This window comes from Sciurus vulgaris, assembly GCF_902686455.1.
Source record: "Sciurus vulgaris genome assembly, chromosome: 6".
Classification (NCBI taxonomy): domain Eukaryota; kingdom Metazoa; phylum Chordata; class Mammalia; order Rodentia; family Sciuridae; genus Sciurus; species Sciurus vulgaris.
Window position 1 is genome coordinate 39,420,864 of NC_136466.1, and position 19,908 is coordinate 39,440,771.

General features: G+C 37.6%; 1 protein-coding gene across 5 annotated transcripts in view; it reads left to right on the plus strand.

Annotated features, from left to right (window-relative positions):
- DDX46 (DEAD-box helicase 46) overlaps nucleotides 1–19,908 on the plus strand; it is a 77,306-nt gene that overhangs the window by 50,180 nt on the left and 7,218 nt on the right. For 3 of the 5 annotated variants that reach the window (XM_079145333.1, XM_079145331.1, XM_079145334.1), the window contains 3 exons: nucleotides 1,919–2,095; nucleotides 3,619–3,837; nucleotides 4,352–4,496. In XM_079145333.1, the coding sequence (XP_079001459.1) occupies nucleotides 1,919–2,095; nucleotides 3,619–3,837; nucleotides 4,352–4,496 (541 nt within the window). The remainder of the gene's footprint in view (nucleotides 1–1,918; nucleotides 2,096–3,618; nucleotides 3,838–4,351; nucleotides 4,497–19,908) is intronic. The other 2 variants (XM_079145332.1, XM_079145335.1) reach the window with 1 other exon arrangement.

Sequence of the window (19,908 nt, forward strand, 5' to 3'; positions counted from 1 at the left end):
AATACAAAACTTAGCAGGTTAAAATAATAAGCAGTTATTATCTCATAGTTCCTGAAGGGCAGGAAATTGGATGTTTAGCCAATTACTTCTGACTTGGACTCTCATGGGTTGCGGCCAGATGGTTGGCCCAGGCTGCAGTCCCCTGATAATTTGACTGAGGCTTCTGTAATTCCTCACTCACTTTGATTTTTACAGGATGGCTCTTTTCTCTAGTCAGTCTGTGTATCCTCAGGCAGCTGGCTTCCCCCAGAGAGAGTGATCCAAGGAAGAGGAGAGGAAGCTTTATTATGACTAGTCTTTGAAGCTACACACTGTCACTCCACTTTGTTCTGTTAGAAGTCACATTTCATCTCACACTCAAGGGGAGGCTCCACCTCTTAAATAATTTGTAGCTATGTTTTCAGACCATCTCTTGTTACTTTTTATATTACTTTTAACAGTTTTTAAAATCTTGTGATTAAATGTTGATTGTTTCTTTGATTGTTAAAATAATAAGTAACTTTTTTAAAAAAAAGTGAGTAAAGTCAAGAGTAAAATTACACCCATTGATTAAGGACAGTGCACATTCCCCTTTACTGATTTCACTTATTATTTGTTTAGGTTTTTGTACCGTACATGCTATTTAATTTAGAACAGCCAAATGTTAGGTTTAAAACTAGTTGATAATTAAAATCTTTGCATAGATAATGAAAGTTTTTTTAAAAAGCTGTTGGCTTTCAGTAAAAGGGCTTTCTAAATTAACCTTATTCATCTTTAACCTCAGAGAAACTTTTCTCTGCATTCAAAATTGAGAAAATAAAACCTTATTAATCTAATGTGAATTTATGAGGGAATTTGTGTCTCTAAAGAGTGCCATCAATCATGGTTGGGAAAGAGGCAACCTTTTAAAAGAAGTGCAGTATCCAGGCATGATGGCTGGTGCCTGTAGTCCCAGCAGTTCAGGACTCTGAGGCAGGTGGATCACTTGAGCCTAGGAGTTCTAACCCAAGCTGAGGAACATAGTGAAACCCTGTCTCAAAAAGAAAGTGCACATATCCTTGCCTTTAACTGCATGAGGGTTCATGTGAGTTCTGGAGTGTTGAGGCCTTCATCACTGCTCTTAACCTTTATGGGGAAACCAATCTTCATTTCTTTCCTTTATTGATTGAGAAGAATAAAGCAGTAAGCCCTCTTTTTTGATTGTGTTATCTAGTTTTTAAGGCAAATCCAGTTACATTTTAGAAGTTAAGACTGGATATCCTGCCTGCAGATCAAGTTGTGCCATCCTGGGATTCATTCATTCATTCATTCATTCATTCATTCATTCATTCATTTTTACATATTTTTTAGTTGTAGGTGAATATAATACCTTTATTTAATTTTATGTGGTACTGAGGATCAAACGCAGGGCCTCACGTGTGCTAGGCGAGCACTCTACCACTGAGCCACAACCCCAGCCCCCTCAGAATTATTGACTGTATTTCTGCTTGTTTCAGGACATGAGTTATAGCTTCTTCTAGCCTCTTTCTTTGCAATATAATTTGGCCTCAAGGTCTAAACCCTAGAACAAATCAGCTGCATCATAAGGACTATTTTGTATTGGCAGCACATGTTTCTTCCTTTACTAAATTGGGGTATGTTTTCTGGACCTCTTAGAAGTCTGATTAAATGGTTCTAGCAGCATTGTATCTCTTTTTGCTTGCTTGCTTGCTTGCTGTGCATCTATCTTTCACCATAGACAACAGATTATTGAAATGAAATATATCACCCTCAACAAATAACGTCCATTTTCCTATTGATCTGCATAACTGAATTTAAATAAATATAAATGTCTGATTTTATCCTTTTGGTGGAATCATTTCTCACTTGTTCTGTAGAAATTAAATGGGCATTTCTAATCTAGTTTTTACTAATCCTTCCTGTTTTTTCCTTGGTCTAGATTGATGAACAAATTGAAAGCATGTTTAATTCAAAGAAGAGAGTAAAGGATATGGCTGCTCCTGGAACATCTAGTGTTCCTGCTCCAACTGCAGGAAATGCTGAGAAATTAGAAATTGCTAAGAGATTGGCTCTTAGAATCAATGCTCAGAAGAATTTGGGCATCGAGTCTCAGGTATTAAGTAATTTGTTCCAAGTCTCAGTCAGTACTTTTCCTGATTCTTCTTTTTTGTTTGTTTGTTTGTTTGTTTTGTTTTGTTTTGGTGATACTGGGGATTGAACCCAGGACCTTGTGCATGCTAGGCAAGTACTCAACCACCTGAATTATATCTCAAACCCCTCAGTCAGTACTTTTGATTTAGATATTTTTTAGGAATTATGCTGAGCATAAATGAACAAGTTTTCCTAGAAATTGAGTTTGTGAGAATATAGGATTCTTTGATGATTGCATTTGAATGACATTGCTAGTATAGTTAACTGAGCGACTTCATACCTCTTATGGAGTACCAGTTAGGCATGTTAGCCATAGATAGTTTTTATAGAGCAGGTGAGCATGTTCTAAAAATCCAAAACCCAGGGTTGAGAATGTTACTCAATGGTAGAGCATTTGCTTAGCATTGCTCAAGGCCCTGAGTTCACATCCCCAGCTCTTCAAGAACAAAATCAAACAGAATGCTCCAAAATCTGAAACTTTTTGAACACCAACCTAATGTTCAAAAAGGTTTGGATTTTGTAGCATTTTGGATATCAGATTTTTTTTATTAGCCACGTTTACCTTAAAGTCTGTGCAGATATTCTTAAAATATCCAGATAAAACTCTGAAATCTGAAATACTTCTGGTCTCAAGCATTTCATATAAGGAATATTCAAACTTTACTAGATTCTGATTGGTCTTCCCAAAATCCAAGGTAATTCTCTCTTTCTTAATCTGTTCTCGTTGACTTGAGTCTTTGGGCATGGAAATAGCTCCTGAATATGTAAGCACCTGGTTACATGACTCAAACTAATGTGTGTTTAAACTATACAGAAATGTGTTTTTAAAATATTTCATGTGGCGTCTTTTTCTTGGAAGCATTTGTTTTAAGTAAGAGTAAGTTTTCATAGTATTCCCAAAGAATGGCTTATTAATTTCAACAGTATTTTGAAGATATTGTGTAAGTCATTCACTATAATTTCTTGAATGTTAGTTGGGTCAGTGGGGAAGGAGAAGCTCAGTGATGTTAGTGGTACAAAGATTCTAATTCAAAGGAAATACCTAGGAGTCAGAGAATATGTAAAACAATTATAGAAATACCAACTTGTATCTGCTCTTAAGAGTTAATGTACTGATCCAGAGCATATCTGAGATCTAATAGAATATTTAAAAGAGAATTGAATGTTTCTGAGTTTTCTCATCAAGGATAAGGGAAATACATTAAACTTTTAGTTATATATAATGCTAAATTGAGCATATGAGTGGGACAATAAGTAGAAAATGCTTTTTTGATGGGGGGGGGAGAATAGTGCTGGGGATAAAAACCAGGGCTTTGTACATGGTCTGCAAGCATTACACCACTTTGCTATAACTCCAACCCCCAAAAGATGCTTTTATTTCTTTATTTAAACAGAATTAGTGACTTCTCAGAGAAAATTTGTGGTGAGTTCTCTGGTTTTGTCTCTGTCCTCATTTGAGATTTGACTGTAGATCTTCTTTAACTACAGGATGTGATGCAACAGGCCACCAATGCAATTCTCAGAGGTGGCACCATTCTGGCTCCCACTGTGTCTGCAAAAACCATTGCAGAACAACTTGCTGAAAAGATCAATGCAAAGCTCAATTATGTGCCTTTAGAAAAACAAGAAGAGGAGAGACAGGATGGTGGACAGAATGAATCTTTTAAGAGATATGAGGAAGAATTGGAGATCAATGACTTCCCACAGGCAAGTAATAGATCTAAACATTTTTTATATTGCGAAGAAGTTCTTGCTTCTTTAGGAACAGAAATCCTTCCTTGAAACACATGAACAACTGGACCTGATGACACACACACCTATAACCCTAGTGATTTGGGAGGCTGATCAGGAGGATCATTAACTCAAAGTCAACCTTAGCAACTTAGTGAGGCCCTGTCTCATTTAAAAAATAAAAATAAAAAGGGCTAGGGATGTAGTTTGGTGGCAATGGGTCCCTGGGGTTAGTCCTCAATACTGCAAAATAAACATGTGAACATTTTAATAGCTACTTCTTTTTTGCCTAGATGGGGAGGCAGCAATTGAAATCAATTTTTATGAATATGTTCTAGGTATATTAGGATCTAAAGGAACTTATGATGTGTGCATGTGTTATGATCTTAATATTGACCATGATATTTTACCCAACATAATCTATGTTAGCATACCATATTTTTAAAATCTTTGTTATGAAGTGATTTTTTTTCTCCCACCCTTCTTTTAGACGGCTAGGTGGAAAGTTACCTCCAAGGAAGCTCTACAGAGAATCAGTGAATATTCTGAAGCTGCAATTACAATCAGAGGAACATACTTCCCTCCTGGCAAAGAACCCAAGGAAGGAGAGCGGAAAATTTACTTGGCAATTGAAAGTATGTACTATTGGTTCTGTTTCAGGCTTGAGTTGGATCAAAGTTGACATAGATGTATTACAGAGAATGTGATGTCAGTTCTAGGAAGGACTGAAAGAAGGAATACCTAAAAGAAAAAAATAGTTTCGTATATTATTTGAAGTCTTTTTTACAAGTCCATAAATATACAAAGGTAGAATGATCTGTGTTTGGGACTCAAATTTGAAAATCACACTAAAAGGAAGACTGACCCATTAATTCTTAGAGGTTCAATATTCCAGCCAAAGTTTAGGTTAGAAAATAAATCAACTCTTTTCGTCTGCTTAATGTTCAAACAAGTATTGTCTTTGAAGTTATACACAATGAGTTCATTCATAACTTTAACAAAACAACAAATGAACAACTAATACCACGCCTAAAGGATATAAATAATGCTTTATCTAAGAGCAACCAGGATTGGTTTTCAACCCTAATTTATAATACTCCAGAAGGAATTTATTCCATTGGCATCTTCCATCTTGACTCCCACCCCCACCTCCCCGGGGTTGTTCAATTGCATAGTAGGGCATCCTGACCTATTTTGTTTATATTTAATCTGAACATTTTTGTAATGGACTTAGAAAAATGTTTTTTTTGTGGATTTTTTTTTTAAAGTTCATGTGTAAGAGAAGCAAGGCAGAAGGAACCGAACCATTTGATAAGTGAACCATTTATTCTGGCATCATGTCTGCTGCATCATAGCATTGTTCTTAGTACAGAACCCAGATTGCTAATTTGTTCTAAATGTCCCCATTTAGAACTGGTTTTAAAATTTGTCAGCAGTCTTGTTCCATTTAAGACTTAAAGCTGAAATAATGTCTGTTTTAGGTTTTAATCACTATTGGAACTTGTAAAATTAAGGTAAAATTCAGATTACATAGAACTCATTATTTTGTTTATATTTAATCTGAACATTTTAAAATGTGCAATCTAGCTGGTTATGGTGGCACATGGGTATAATCCCAGCTACTCTCTAGGCCAAAGCAGGAGATCACAAGTTCAAGGACAACCTGGGCAATTTAGTAAGACCTTGTGTCAAAATAAAAAATAAAAAGAACTAGGGACGTATCTCTGGTAGATCTTTTGCCTAGCATGTGTGAGCCCCTGGGTTCAGTCCCAATTATCAAAATGAATGAATTGGATGAATGAAAGAAAGAAACAATTCATTGGAGTTTTTTTTTTTAGTGCATTCATAAAACTTAATGAGATGCAATGACAGCAGTGTTCAGAGAGAAATTTATTGCTATGAGTGCTTCAATTATAAAAGGTCTTAGTTACTACCTTCTTTTGTGCTAGATAACTTTTTTCTTTTGTGCTTTGTGGGATGCTATGGCTCAAACTCAGGGTCTAGGCATGCTAGGCAGGTGCTCTACCACTGAACTACATCCTCAGGCTGACATCACACTCCTGGGCTCAAGCAATTACTCTTCCATAGCTTCCTGAATATTTGTGTGCCATGTTGTTTTGCCCTATTTCCTTCTCTCTCTCTCAATATACATGTATATTTGTTGTTGTTTATTTTTGTAGTGAGAATCCTGGTTTACAGTTAACATCTTAATATATAATAGTGTAGATCAATTAATACCAACTTAGTTTTTGTTGCTTTTTGTTTTATATACTGGGAATTGAACTCGGCCTTGTGCATGATAAACATGCTATACCACTGAGCCATAGCCACAATCTGTGATCTTAGTTTTATAGCAACAAAAACTTTGCTCCTATAGTTCTGTCCCATTGCTTTTTTGTTACTACTGTCACAAAATACATCTTCATATGTACATTCTAGTCCCTTCAAGGTAAGATTTATAATTTATGAGGTGCTATAAACTATAAAGAAGACTGACTTAAATTTACCTATGTGGAAATTACCTTTACTGGTATTCTTTATTTATTTCTTTTTCTTAATATATATGTGTGTGTGTGTATATATAATGTTGGGGGCTGTGCCATGAGGACGGTGCCAGAACGGCACCTGATCACATCGGCAGCGAGGAGGTTAATTGACATAAGCACACTCAGGTGATTCATTGTCCACATACACAATGTATGTGCATGTGTTCTTGAGCACTCCTAATCGTGCCTGCTGGGACATCTAGCGTCTTGCTTAATCTTTGCATAAGAGGCGTGGCCCTGCCCTCCGCTTCCTGGAGGTGATATAAGCGGGCCGTAGGTGGAAGGCAAGGAGACAGCAGAGCAGCAGCTAGCAGGAAGAAGCGGCAAGCAGAAAGAAAAGACAGCAGAGAGCAGCAGCTAGCAGAAAGAAGCGCAGAGAAGCCATTAGCAGACAGGAAGAAGAAGAAGCGGCAAGCAGTTAGAAGCAGCAATTAGGGGCAGCAGCAATTAGGGGCAGCAGCGGAAGGCAGATCACACAGCGGAGAACTGAGAACACATCTTTAGGTTGCAGAGCACAGATCGCAGTACGCGGGACGCATCACTAAGAAGCCCCACAGATAGACGCACCCTTAGTTCACAGGATGCAGGACGCACCTTTAAGAAGCAGTAGAAGCCTAAGAAGATATAGATCTCTGAAAGTGTAGTCTCTCTCTCTTAAGCAAAGCCTCTTTCTCTCTCTCCTCTCAAAGCGAGTAAGCTTCATTTCCTCTATCCTCTATAAATAGACAAGCAAGCAAGGAAGCAGCCCAGAGATAGAAGTAGCTCAGTTTCCAGTCCACCACCCGTAAGACCCACGCAAAATGTTGCTGCAGGCGGTGACAAATATTTGATACCACAAAGAGCCGTGGCATTTTAAGATGTTGATGGACCTTTACTTTATTCATTTATTTGTATGTGGTGCTGAGAATCGAACCCAGTGCCTCACACATGCTAGACAAGCACTCTACCACTGAGCCCCTATGCTTGCTTTATTTCTTCATGTGAATTCAGATTACTAATGTCTTTTCATTCAGTATGAAAGATTCCCCTTAGGATTTCTTCTAGGACAGGTCTACTAGCAATGAACTCTACTGTTTTGTTTAACTGAGAATGTTTCGATTTTACCTGTAAAAATAATTTTTTCTACTTTCATTTTTGGTAGTTGGTTTGTTTTTGAGAGGAAGTCTTGCTAAATTGCCCAGCCTGGCCTTGAACTTCCAAGTCTTGCTTTATTTTCCTGGTTAGCTCTGAATACAAATACAGGCTTGTACCATCATGTCCAGCTACACCTTCATTTTTGAAGTACAGTATTCTGGATATAGAGTTGGTTGACAGTTTTTTCTTTCAGCACTTTGTACGTCATCCTCAGCCTTCTGACTTCTGTGGTCTCTGCCAGTAGGTGATGTTGCTTTTCCAGGATTCTTTCTTGTGTGTGTGTGTGTGTGTGTGTGTGTGTGTGTGTGTGTGTGTGTTTTGGTACTGGAGATTGAACACAGGTTTCTCTACCACTGAGCTACCTTCCCAGCCCTTTTATTTTGAGACAGAATCTTGCTAAATTGCCCAGGCTGATCTTGAACTTGCCATTCTCCTGCCTCACCCTTCCAAGTAACTGGGTTACAGGCATGCGCTTTTGCTCTGGGCTTCTCATTATGTTTTGACACTTTGATATTTTTTGAGAATGTTCTACTTGGATTTGGGGCAGGGAGGGAAGTATTTAACCAGGGTACTTAACTAACCCCCCTCCCTGAGTTACCTCCCCAGCCTTTTAAAATTTTGGGACAGAGTCCCACAACTTGCCCAGGCTGGCCTGCTATCCTGCTTTAGCCTCCTGAGTAACTGAGATCAAAGGCATGTGCCACCACACCCAGCTCTACATGGTTGGGGTATTTTGTTTTAAGATTTTGGGGAGGGCTGGGATGTAGCTCAGTGGTAGAACACTTAACCTAGCATGTATGAGGCCCTGGGTTTAATCCTCAATACTGGGAGGCGGCGGTGGGGGGCGGGAATGCTGGTCATGTGGCGTGTACCTGTAATCTCAGTGACTCAGGAAGCTGCAGTAGAGGATTGCAAGTTCAAGACCAACCATTAAATTTAAGAAGATGCAGTCTCAAAATATAGGGCCAGGGATGTAGCTGAGGGTAAAGCACTTCTGGGTTAAAAAAAAAATATTTTAGATGTATGAATTTCATGTTTTCATCAAATTTTTGGTCATTTCTTCATGTATTCTTTTTCTCCTTTTGCATCTCTCTGAAACTAGTTATGCATATGTTGGTACATTTGATGGTGTTCCACAAGTCTTTTAGGCCCTGATCATTTTTCTTCATTTGTTTTAATTCTGTCTTCTTGACTCAATCTTGATTGACCTATCTTCAAATTTTGTAATTCTTCTCTTTGCTTAAATCTGCTGATGAACCCCTCTGATGCATTTTTTGTTCCAGTTACTGTACTTTACAACCCCAGAATATTTGGGGGGAGGTGGGGATACCAGGGATTAAAATTAGGGGCACTCAACCACTGAGCCACATCCCCAACCCTATTTTGTACTTTATTTAGAGACAGGGTCTCACTGAGTTGCTTAGCACTTTGCCACTGAGGTTGGCTTTATACTCATGGTCCTCATGCCTCAGCCTCAAGAGCTGCTGGGATTACAGGCATGCACCACTGGACCAGGCCCCGAATTTTTTTTGGTTCCATTTTCTCTCTCTTTCTTGGGTGCTGGGAATTGAACCCAGGACTTTGTGCATGTTAGGTGTATATTATTACCACTGAGCTATACTCCCAACCCTATTAATACATTTTTTAATTTGTTCTTTTTAAATATACATGACAGTAAGTGTATGTGAGGATCCATTCTTGTGGTTGTCCATGATGTGGAGTTACACTGGTCATGTACTCATATGAACCTAGGACAGTTATATCTGATTCATTCTATTATCTTTCCTATTCCTGTCCTGCCTCCCTTCCCTTCATTCCTCTTTGTCTAATTCAGTGAACTTGTACTCTCTCCCCCCTATTGCTTGTTAGCATCCACATATAAGAGAGAATATTCTATCTTTGGTTTTAGGGACTGGCTTATTTCACTTAGCATGAAAGTCTCCAGTTCTGTCTATTTGCCTGCAACTGCCACATTCTTTGAGGCTGAATAATATTCCATTGTGTATATACCACATTTTCTTTATCCATTCATCCATTGTAGGGCACCTAGGTTGGGTTCATAACCTTGGTATTATGAATTAAGCTGCTGTAAACATTGATGTGGCTGTGTCACTGTAGTATGCTGATTTTAAGTCCTTTGGATATAAAACAAGAAATGGGATAGCTGGGTCAAATGGTCCAAACGGTGGGTCCGTTCCAAGCTTTCTGAGGATCTCCATACTGTTTTTCAGAGTGGCTGCACCAATTTGCAACTCCACCACAATGTATGAGTGTGCCTTTACCCCACATTCACACGAACACTTATTTATTATTGCTTGTGTCACTTGATAATAGCCATTCTAATTGGAGTTAGATGAAATCTTAGGGTGGTTTTAATGTGAATTTCTCTAATTACCAGAGATGATGAACACTTTTTCATATATTTGTTGATCACCTGTATATCTTCTGTGACATGTCTGCCCATTTCCTTTACCCGCTTATTGGTTGGGTTCTTTGTACTTTGGTTGTAAAGTTTTTTAAGTTCTTTATAAACTTTGGAGATGAGTGCTCTGTCGTGAAGTGTGTATATGCAAAAGATTTTCTCCCACTCTGTAGGCTCTCTTTTCACATTATTGATTGTTTCCTGTGCTGAGAAAAAACTTTTTAGTTTGAATCGATCCCATTTATTGATTCTTGCTTTTATTTCTTACACTGTGGGGGTCTTGTTAAGGAAGTCTGGCCCTAAGCCAACGTGATGGAGATTTGGGCCTACTTTTTCTTCTGTTTGGTGAAGGGTCTCAGGTCTAATTCCTAGATCCTTGATCCATTGTAAATTGAATTTTGTACCGGGTGAGAGATAGGGGTTTAATTTCATTTTATTGCATATGGATTTCCAGTTTTGCCAGCACCATTTGTTGAAGAGGCTATCTTTCCTCCATTGTAAGTCTTTGGCACCCTTGTCTAGTATGAGGTAACTGTACTTATGTGGATCTGTCTCCATGTTTTCTGTCCTGTGCCCATTGATCTACCTGTCTATTTTGGTACCAGTACCATGCTGTTTTTGTTACTATTGCCCTATAGTAGAGTTTAAGATCTGCTATAGTGATACCTCCTGCATCACTCTTCCTGCCCAGGATTGCTTTGGCTATTCTGGGTCTTTTCTTCTTCCAGATGAATTTCATGATTGCTTTTTCTGTTTCTATGAGAAATGTCATAGGAATTTTAATTGGAATTGCATTAAATCTGTATAGCACCTTTGGAAGTATGGCCATTTTGATAATATTAATTCTGCCTATCCAAGAACATGGGAGATCTTTCAATCTTCCAAGGTCGTCTTCAATTTCTTTCTTTTAGGTTCTGTAGTTTTCATTGTAGAGATCTTTTACCTCTTTGGTTAGATATATTCCCAAGTATTTTATTTTTGTTTTTTGAGGCTATTGCAAATGGAGTTGTTTTCCTCATTTCCCTTTCAGATGTTTCATCACTTATATATAAAAATGCTTTAGATGTATGCATGTTGATTTTATATCCTGGTATTTTGCTGAATTCATTGATGAGGTCTAGAAATTTTCTGAAGGAGTGTTTTGGATCCTCTAAATAGAGAATCATGTCATCAGTAAATAGTGACAGCTCAAGTTCCTCTTTTCCTATTCGTATTCCTTTAATTTCTTTAGTCTGTCTAATTGCTTTGGCTAGTATTTCAAGGATAATGTTGAATAGAAGTGATGAAAGAGGGCATCCCTGTCTTTTTCCAGTTTTTAAAGGGAATGCTTTCAGTTTTTCTCCATTAAGAATGATGTTGGTCATGGGTTTAGCATAAATACCTTTATAATATTGAGTTATGTTCCTACTATCCCTATTTTTTCTAGTGTTTTGATCATGAAGGGGTGTTGTATTTTGTCAAACACTTTCTCTGTGTCAATTGAAATAATCATATGATTCTTAACCTTAAGTCTGTTGATGTGATGAATTACGTTTATTGATTTCCGGATGATAAACCAGCCTTGCATTCCCCAGATGAACCCCACTTGATTGTGTTGCACTCTCTTCTTAATATGTTTTTGGATGTGGTTTGCCAGGATTTTGTTAAGGTTTTTTGCGTCTATATTCATCAAAGATACTGGTCTAAAATTTTCTTTCCTTGATGTGCCTTTGCCTGGTTTGGGTATGAGGGTGATATTAGCTTCATACAATGAGTTTGGTAGGGTTCCCTCCTTTTCTACTTCCTGGGATACTTTGAGAAATATTGGAATGAGTACTTCTTTGAAGGTCTTGTAGAACTCAAATGAGAATCTGTTGGGTCGTGGGTTTTTCTTGGATGGTAGGCTTTTGATGGCTTCTTCTAATAGTTCATTGCTTGATAGTGATCTGTTTAAATTGTGTATGTCCTCCTGGTTCAGTTTGGGAGGATCATATATCTCTAGGAATTTGTCAATGTCTTCGGTATTTTCTATTTTGTTGGAATATAGATTTTCAAGTAGTTTCTCATTATGTTCCATATTTCAGTGGTGTCATGATATTTCCTTTTTCATCACAAATTTTAGTAATCTGAGTTTTCTGTCTCCTTCTCTTTGTTAGTGTGGCTAAGGGTTTGTCTATTTTGTTTACTTTTTCAAAGAACCAACTTTTAATTTTGTCAATTTTTTGAATTGTTTCTTTTGTTTCACTTTCATTGGTTTCAGCTCTAATTTTAATTATTTCCTGTCTTCTACTACTTTTGCTGTTGTTGTATTCTTTTTCTAGGGCTTTGAGCTATAATGTTAGGTCATTTAGTTATTGATTTTTTATTCTTTTCTTGAATGCGCTCCATGCAATGAATTTTCCTCTTAGTACTGCTTTCTTAGTATCCCAGGAATTTTGATATGTTGTATCATCATTCTCATTTACCTCTAAGAATTTTTATCTCCTCCCTGATGTTTTCTGTTATCTATGCTTCATTCAATAGCATATTATTTAGTCTGCAGTTGTTGGAGTAATTTGTTTTTTATTTTGTCATTGATTTCTAATTTCATTCCATTATGATCTGATAGAACACAAGGTAGTATCTATTTTTTTGCATTTCCTAAGGGCTGATTTGTGGCATAACATATGGTCTATTTTTGAGAAGGTTCCATGTGCTGCTGAGAAGAAAGTGTATTCACTTATTGATGGATGGAATATTCTATATATGTGAAGTCTAAGTTATTGATTGTGTTATTGTGTTCTATGGATTCTTTGTTTAGTTTTTGTATGGAAGATCTATCCAGTGGTGACAGTGGTGTGTTAAAGTCACCCATAATTATTGTGTTGTGGTCTATTTGATTCCTGGAATTGAGAAGGATTTGTTTGATGTACATGGATGCACCGTTGTTTGGGGCATAAATATTTACGATCGTTATGTCTTCCTGATTTATGGTTCCCTTAAGCAGTATGAAATGTCATTCTTTATTCCTTCTGACTAACTTTGGCTTGAAGTCCACTTTATCTGAAATAAGGATGGAAACCCCCGCTATTTTACTGAGTCTGTGCATGTGGTAGGTTTTTTCCCATCCTTTCACCTTTAGTCTGGATGTGTTTTTCTATGAGATGAATCTCTTGAAGGCAGCATTTTGTTGGGTCTTTCTTTTTAATCATTTCTGCCAGTTTATATCTTTTGATTGATGAGTTAGGCCATTAATGTTCAGGGTTATTATTGAGATATGATTTGTATTCCCAAATACAAATTCCCAAATAATTTGGACTTATTTTTGGTTTTTAACTTGGCTTGGTTTCTCCTTTGAATGGATTTTTCTTTAAGGTAGTTCCTCCCTTTGCTGACCTACATTGTTGTTTTTCATTTCCTCCTCATGGAATATTTTGTTGAGAATATTCTGTAGTATGGGATTTCTATTCATAAATTCATTTAACTTTTATTATCATGGAAGGATTTTATTTCATCTTCAAATCTAAAGGTTAGTTTTGCTGGGTATAGGATTCTTGGTTGGCAACCATATTCTTTCAGAGCTTGAAATATGTTGTTCCAGGCCCTTCTAGCTTTTAGAGTCTGGGCTGAGAAATCTGCTGAGATCTGTATTGGTTTCCCTCTGTGTGTAATCTGATGCTTTTCTCTCGTGGCCTTCAAAATCCTATCTTTATTTTGTATGTTAGGCATTTTCATTATAATGTGCCATGATGTGGATCTGTTGTGATTTTGTGCATTTGGTGTTTTGAAAACCTCTTGTATTTGATTTTCCATTTCATTCTTCAGGGTTGGGGAATTTTCTGAAATTATTTCATTGAATAGGTTGTTCATGCCTTTGGTTTGTATCTCCGTGCCTTCCTCAATCCTGATAATTCTTAAATTTGGCCTTTTAATGATGTCCCATATGTTCTTGAAGGTTCTCTTCATGATTTCTTATCTCTGTTTGGGCAACTCTGTTTTCAAGATTAAATATTTTGTCTTCATTGTCTGTAGTTCTGTCTTTCAAGTAAGTGGTCTAGTCTATTGGTGATGCTTTCCATTAAGTTTTCTATTTGGTTTATTGTTTTCTTCATTTCAAGGATTTCTGTTTGTTTTTTTGTTGTTTTGGGGTTGTTTGTTTGTTTGTTTGTTTAGAATCTCTATCTCTTTGTTGAAATGATCTTTTGCTTCCTGCAGTTGTTCTTTCAACTGCTTATTGGAATGATCATTCATTGCCTGCATTTGCTCTCTTATCTCATCCTTTGCTTCATGAATCATCTTAATCATGTATATTCTGAACCCCTTTTCTGACATTTCTTCTACCGTGCTGTCACTGTATTCTATTATAGAATCTTCCTTTTTCTTTTCATGTTATTCATGTATCTTCCCCTCTAGCAGTGCAGATCTGGCGTATTGCAGTTTCCCCCCTATAGGCTTATAGTGACCCTATAGGTTTTCCAAAATCTTTTCTTTAAGGGGGAGATCAATGTTAGCAGTGCCCAGTACAGACAATATGCAACCCTAAACCAAATAGCCCCTAGGAAGACGTTAACAATGTTGTCATAATAAACAGAAGAGTTCAATTATTATCTACAGTATAAGAAAAAGATTTGCAATAGGTCTGCAGTTTCTAATGGAGGATAAAGAGGATGGGGAGAGGTGTAGGATATAGCTGTTAATGGGATAAGAAAAGAGTATATAGAAGTTCTAGATCGTACAAAGAGTGAAAGTGTAATCAAAAGAAGTTGGTTGTTAGCATGAGAAAAGGGAGAAAGAGATTCTGAGGAAACAGGTAAACAAAAGGGAAATAGAGCAAGAAAAGTAAAGAAATAAAAACAAATTATTTTCAAAAAGAAGAAAGAAAGAAAAAAAAAATCTGTTTTATAAGAGTCAGGCTTTAGTAGCCTGATGTATGAGAGGTACCTGACAATGAGCTTCCAGTCTCCAGCAGGCATCTCAAGATGAGATTTGCCCCACCTAAAGATGGGAGCTACTGCTTCCAGGATAATCCAAGATGTCTGCTCTGGCTTCCAAATGTGTTGGCAAATGGGGAGCTGCAGCTCGGGATGTGGGCATGGTCGGCTGGAGGTCTTGGAGGTTGGGTTGGTCTGGTTGAGGGATCCTAGAGGCTGGGCACAGTCAGTCGGTCTGGGGGTCCCAGAGGCAGGGAGTGGTCGGTCGGGCTGAAGTGTCCTGGAGACAGGGTCAGTTAGTCCGGCCAGTGGTCCTGCAGGTTCTGGCTGTTGTCTCAAAATGGCGGCAGCCACATGTAATCAAACCTGCAGGTACTTTGACAGTGGACTTCCAGGCAACAGCAGGCAGCTGGCGATCCACTGGCGGTCTGTGGTTGGTCTGCAGGCGCTGTCCGATGATCAGCAGTTGAACCTCAGGTAGTGGGTGATGGGAGGGTAAAAGGCAGGTGATGGACAGGCAAGAGGCCAGCAAATGGCGAATGATAGGCGCCCATCAGTGAGCAATCTGCACTCAAAAAGTAGTCTATATGCTGGCAGACTGCAGTTGATCACAGTAGACAATGGGGTAAACATTAGGGGATTGATAAGCAGCAAAAACTGCCTCACTGAGAAACAGGTATCCTCTGCTTGAAACCCGAGTTATGGAGCAACAAGAAATGCAGCCTCCCTCTAGTCCACCATCTTGGATCTCTCCCCTGTATATTTCTTGACTATTCGTGTATTTCTTCTTCTGTGAAGTGCTTGTTCAGTTCCTTTGCTCATTTATTGATTGGGTTATTTATTTTTTTGGTGTTAAGTTTTTGGAGTTCTTCGTATATCCTGGAGATTAATGCTCTATCTGAGGTGCCGGTGGCAAAGATTTTTCTCCCATTCTGTAGGTTCTCTCTTTAAGTTCTTGATTGTTTCCTTTGCTATGAAGAATCTTAATATCATCCCATTTATTGATTCTTGATTTTACTTCTTGAGGTTTAGAAGTCTTGTTGAGAAAGTTGGTTCCTAAGCCAATTTGATCGTTGGGCCTGCACAGGGTCTCTGGTCTAATGCCTAGGTCCTTGATCCACTTTGAGTGGAGTTTTGTGCAGGGTGAGAGGGGTTACATTTCATTCTACTACACATGGATTTCCAGTTTTCCCAGCACCATTTGTTAAAGAGGCTATCTCTTCTCCAATGTATGTTTGTAGTGCCTTTGTCTGTTATGAGATAACTGTATATATGTGGGTTTATCTCTGTGTCTTCTATTCTGTTCCATTGGCCTTCATGTCTGTTTTTATGCCAATATTATGCTGTTTTTGTTACTATAGCTCCATAGTATAATTTAAGGTGTATAATTATAATTATAGTATAATTATGATGCCTCCTGCTTCACTTTTTGCACTAAGGATTGCTTTGGCTATTCTGGGCCTCTTATTTTTCCAAATGAATTTCATTATTGCTTTTTCTGTTTCCATGAAGTACATGATTGGTTTTGTTGTTGTTGTTTTTGATGTTTTTGTTTTGTTTTGTGGTGCTGGGGATTGAACCCAGGACCTTGTGCTTCCAGGTTAAGCACTCTGCCATCTGAGCTATATCCCCAGCCCTCAACATTGGAATTTTAATAGGAATTGCATTAAATCTTATAGTGTTTTTGGTAATATGGCTATTTTGACAATATTAATTCTGCTTATTCAAGAACATGAGAGATCTTTCCATCTTCTAAGGTCTTCTTCCAATGTATTTCTTTAGTGTTCTGTAGTTTACATTGTAGAAGTCTTTCACTTCTTTTGTTAGATTGAGTTCCAAGTATTTTATTTTTTTTGAGGCTATTTTGAATGGGTTAGTTTTCCTGATTTCTCTTTCAGCTGATTCATCATTTTTGCATAGGAATGCAATTGAATTTGTGGTTAATTTTATATCCTGCTACTTTGTTGAATTTGTTTATGAGTTCTAGAAGCTTTCTGATGGGAGTTTTTTGGGCTTACATAGAATTATGTTGTTGACAAACAGGGATCGTTTGAGCTTTTCTTTTCCTATTTGTATTCCTTTCTTTTGTCCAATTGTTCTGTAAGCCCTATTATTTCTGTCTCTTCAATGTGATATTCTCTATTTTGGTAGTTATGATTTTCCTGGTTTTCTTTAGTTCTTATTTTTTTAATAATGGTATTTTTTTGTTGTTTTTGTTTTTAATTGTTGATGGACCTTTATTTTTATTTATTTATGTGTGGTGCTGAGAATCAAACCCAGCACTCCATACATGCTAGGCAAGTGCTCTACCACTGATCTACAACTCCAGCCCTCTTTACTTTTTTTTTTTTTTTTTTTTTTTGTCCTTTGTGGTGCTGGGGATTGAACTCAGGGCCTTAGTGCTTGCGAGGCGAGCACTCTACCAACTGAGCTATCTCCCTAGTCCCCTCTTTACTCTTTATAGTTCTTTGTCTAAAGTTTCTTTTAGCTATTTGAGCTAAAAAAATTTTTTATTATTAATTTTTATTACTAATTTTTTTCACTCTGGTATATGGACCTTGTTTTCTTTTTCATTTGCATGACTTTGAATTTTTTTGTTGAAAACTGGATTTTTTTTTTTTTTTTTTTTTGCCATGCTGGGGATTGAACCCAGGGCCTTGTGCTTGTGAGGCAAGCACTCTACCAACTGAGCTGTTATTACAGGCATGAGCCACCGCCCTGGGTGAAAATGAGAATTTTGTATGTATTGACTATAAACCAGAATCTCCCTTCTCCCTGTTGTTTATTGCTGCTACTCGTGGTAGTTGTTTGTTTAATGACTTTTCCATACTAGTTTTGTATAGTTAGTATTGAAGTCATCTAGTAATAACAGATTTCCTTAAATGCCTGTAAAGGAAAAAATATATTAGTGTTTTTAGATATGCTGTCTGTCTACGTTGGGGCAAGCATTCATATCTCACCCAGAAAGTTTATAACTGCATTATCTTTTACGCTTTGACTTGCAGAGTCTGCTGGTCTGTGTACGGTGAGAGCTTAGGATCGTCTCTATCTTTTCTAAGCATAGGCTCAACTGTGAGCTTGCACATGGCCTTCTAGATGCTCACGAATTGTGGGAGCTTTACCATGGCTTTATTCCCCAAAGCATTTCAGTTGCCAACCTTTTTTCCCTAGCTTTTTTGTCTTTTGCCCCAGCCATTTTCTCTTGTCCCACAGGGTAGTGGCTAATGGCTAATGCATTTACCTTTTGACAAGTGTCTCCTCCCCACTGAGTAGCTAACTGCCTTCGCCCTTGGAGAGTTTAAGTTTTGTGAAATACAGGCAAGCCTTTGAGCTGGTCTTTCAGGGAAAACCACCAGACAGATCAAAACAAACATTTCTTTGAGAATAGTGTTCTTTCTGATACCAGAAATGTAGGCTGCTGCTATCCTGAAAGCTTTTAGTGGGGAATGGGTGAGGGTGTTTGAGGGGTTGTGGGGTCAGGATAAGTTAAAACACTGAATACCTGTTACTGAGATGCAGCTGTTTTTGTTTTTCCTCGAGTGTTTGCTTGGTTGCTGCAAAACTTTTGATTAGTTCCTAGAGTTTAAATAAACTGACATGTTTTGCATTTTTAATCCCAGTTTTTGTAGAGGGACTGACTTGGAGATTTATACTCTGCCATTTTTACTTAATACAGTCTTACTGATAGATTTTTTTGAGTTAATGATGAATTGTGGCAAAAGTAAAACTAAAATGCAACCTTTTTTATTTTTCATGTATTCTGCCAGTGTGTTGTTGCTATATGTATTGTTTCTTACATATTTATAAATATACATAAAGGATGAGGGTCCTTAACTAGGCAGATTGCATTTTTTGTTCATGCTTGTAGCAATGAGAAAATGATATATCTATTTCAAGTAAGATTTTTTGGGGGTTTTTTGTTTGTTTTTGTTTTTGTGTTTTACAGTACTTGTGATTGAATCCAGGGCTTTGAGCCTGTTAGGCAAGTTCTTTACCACTGAGCTACATTCCCAGCCCTTTTTTTAAAGTTTCATTTTAGGTCAGAGTCTCACTGAGTTGCCCAGGCTGACCTCAAACCTAAAATCCTCTTGCCTCAGTCTCTCAGGTAGCTGGGTTTACAGTCGTGCTGCACCATGTCCAGCTTTAAATCAGGTTTTAAAATGGCATCCTTTCATGTATCCTGAAAGAATTTTGGTCTGCCAGTGGCTCATTCTGTTTCTAAATCATGTGACACCATTCATTCAAGAGTAGAAAATGGCACCTAGATCTTCAAGCAGAGAAAATTAAACTGACATCTTTCTGTCCTGGCAACTGGACAGGTTTTTGCTATCGTATCCATTAGACCATACAAGATGGAGACACAATGATATGCAGAGGAATCTGGTAATACAACTTCTGGTATACATGGAGCCAGACCTTTAGTCTGTGCTTGAATGTTATAGTAATCATTAATTAAAACCCATATTTTATTTATTTATTTAGGTGCCAGGGATTGAACCTAGAGCTGTTTAACCACTGAGCCACATCCCCAGTCCTTTTTAATATTTTATGTAGAGACAGGGTCTTGCTGAGTTGCTTAGGGCCTCGATAAGTTGCTGCGGCTGGCTTTGAACTTGTAATCCTCCTGCCTCAGCCTCCCAAACCACTGGGATTACAGGCGTGTGCCACCATGCCCTGCTTAAAACCCATATTTTAAATGTTTGCTTTAATGAAGAGGTAAACCAGAGATATGATTATTTGCTTTGAAAAGGGATCTTTTTTTCCTGTGTGATTGATTTATTAAAAGTAGTTTCCTTGTGTAGTATAGTTAAATTTATATATCATAGTTCAATTTACATATAGCTTTATGAAAACACATCTCCTATACTACTAGTTGCCATAAAGTGAAATACCTACTACTGTATTCAGTCCACAGCTTCTGCTTGCTTTCCTTTCCATCTAGTATGGTTCTGGTCACTTCTCTCCACTGTCAGCCACACTCAGGAAATAACATCTAATTTTTATAATAATCTAGGAAAATTTTTTCCCTTTAAAAAGTAACCTCATCAAAAACAAA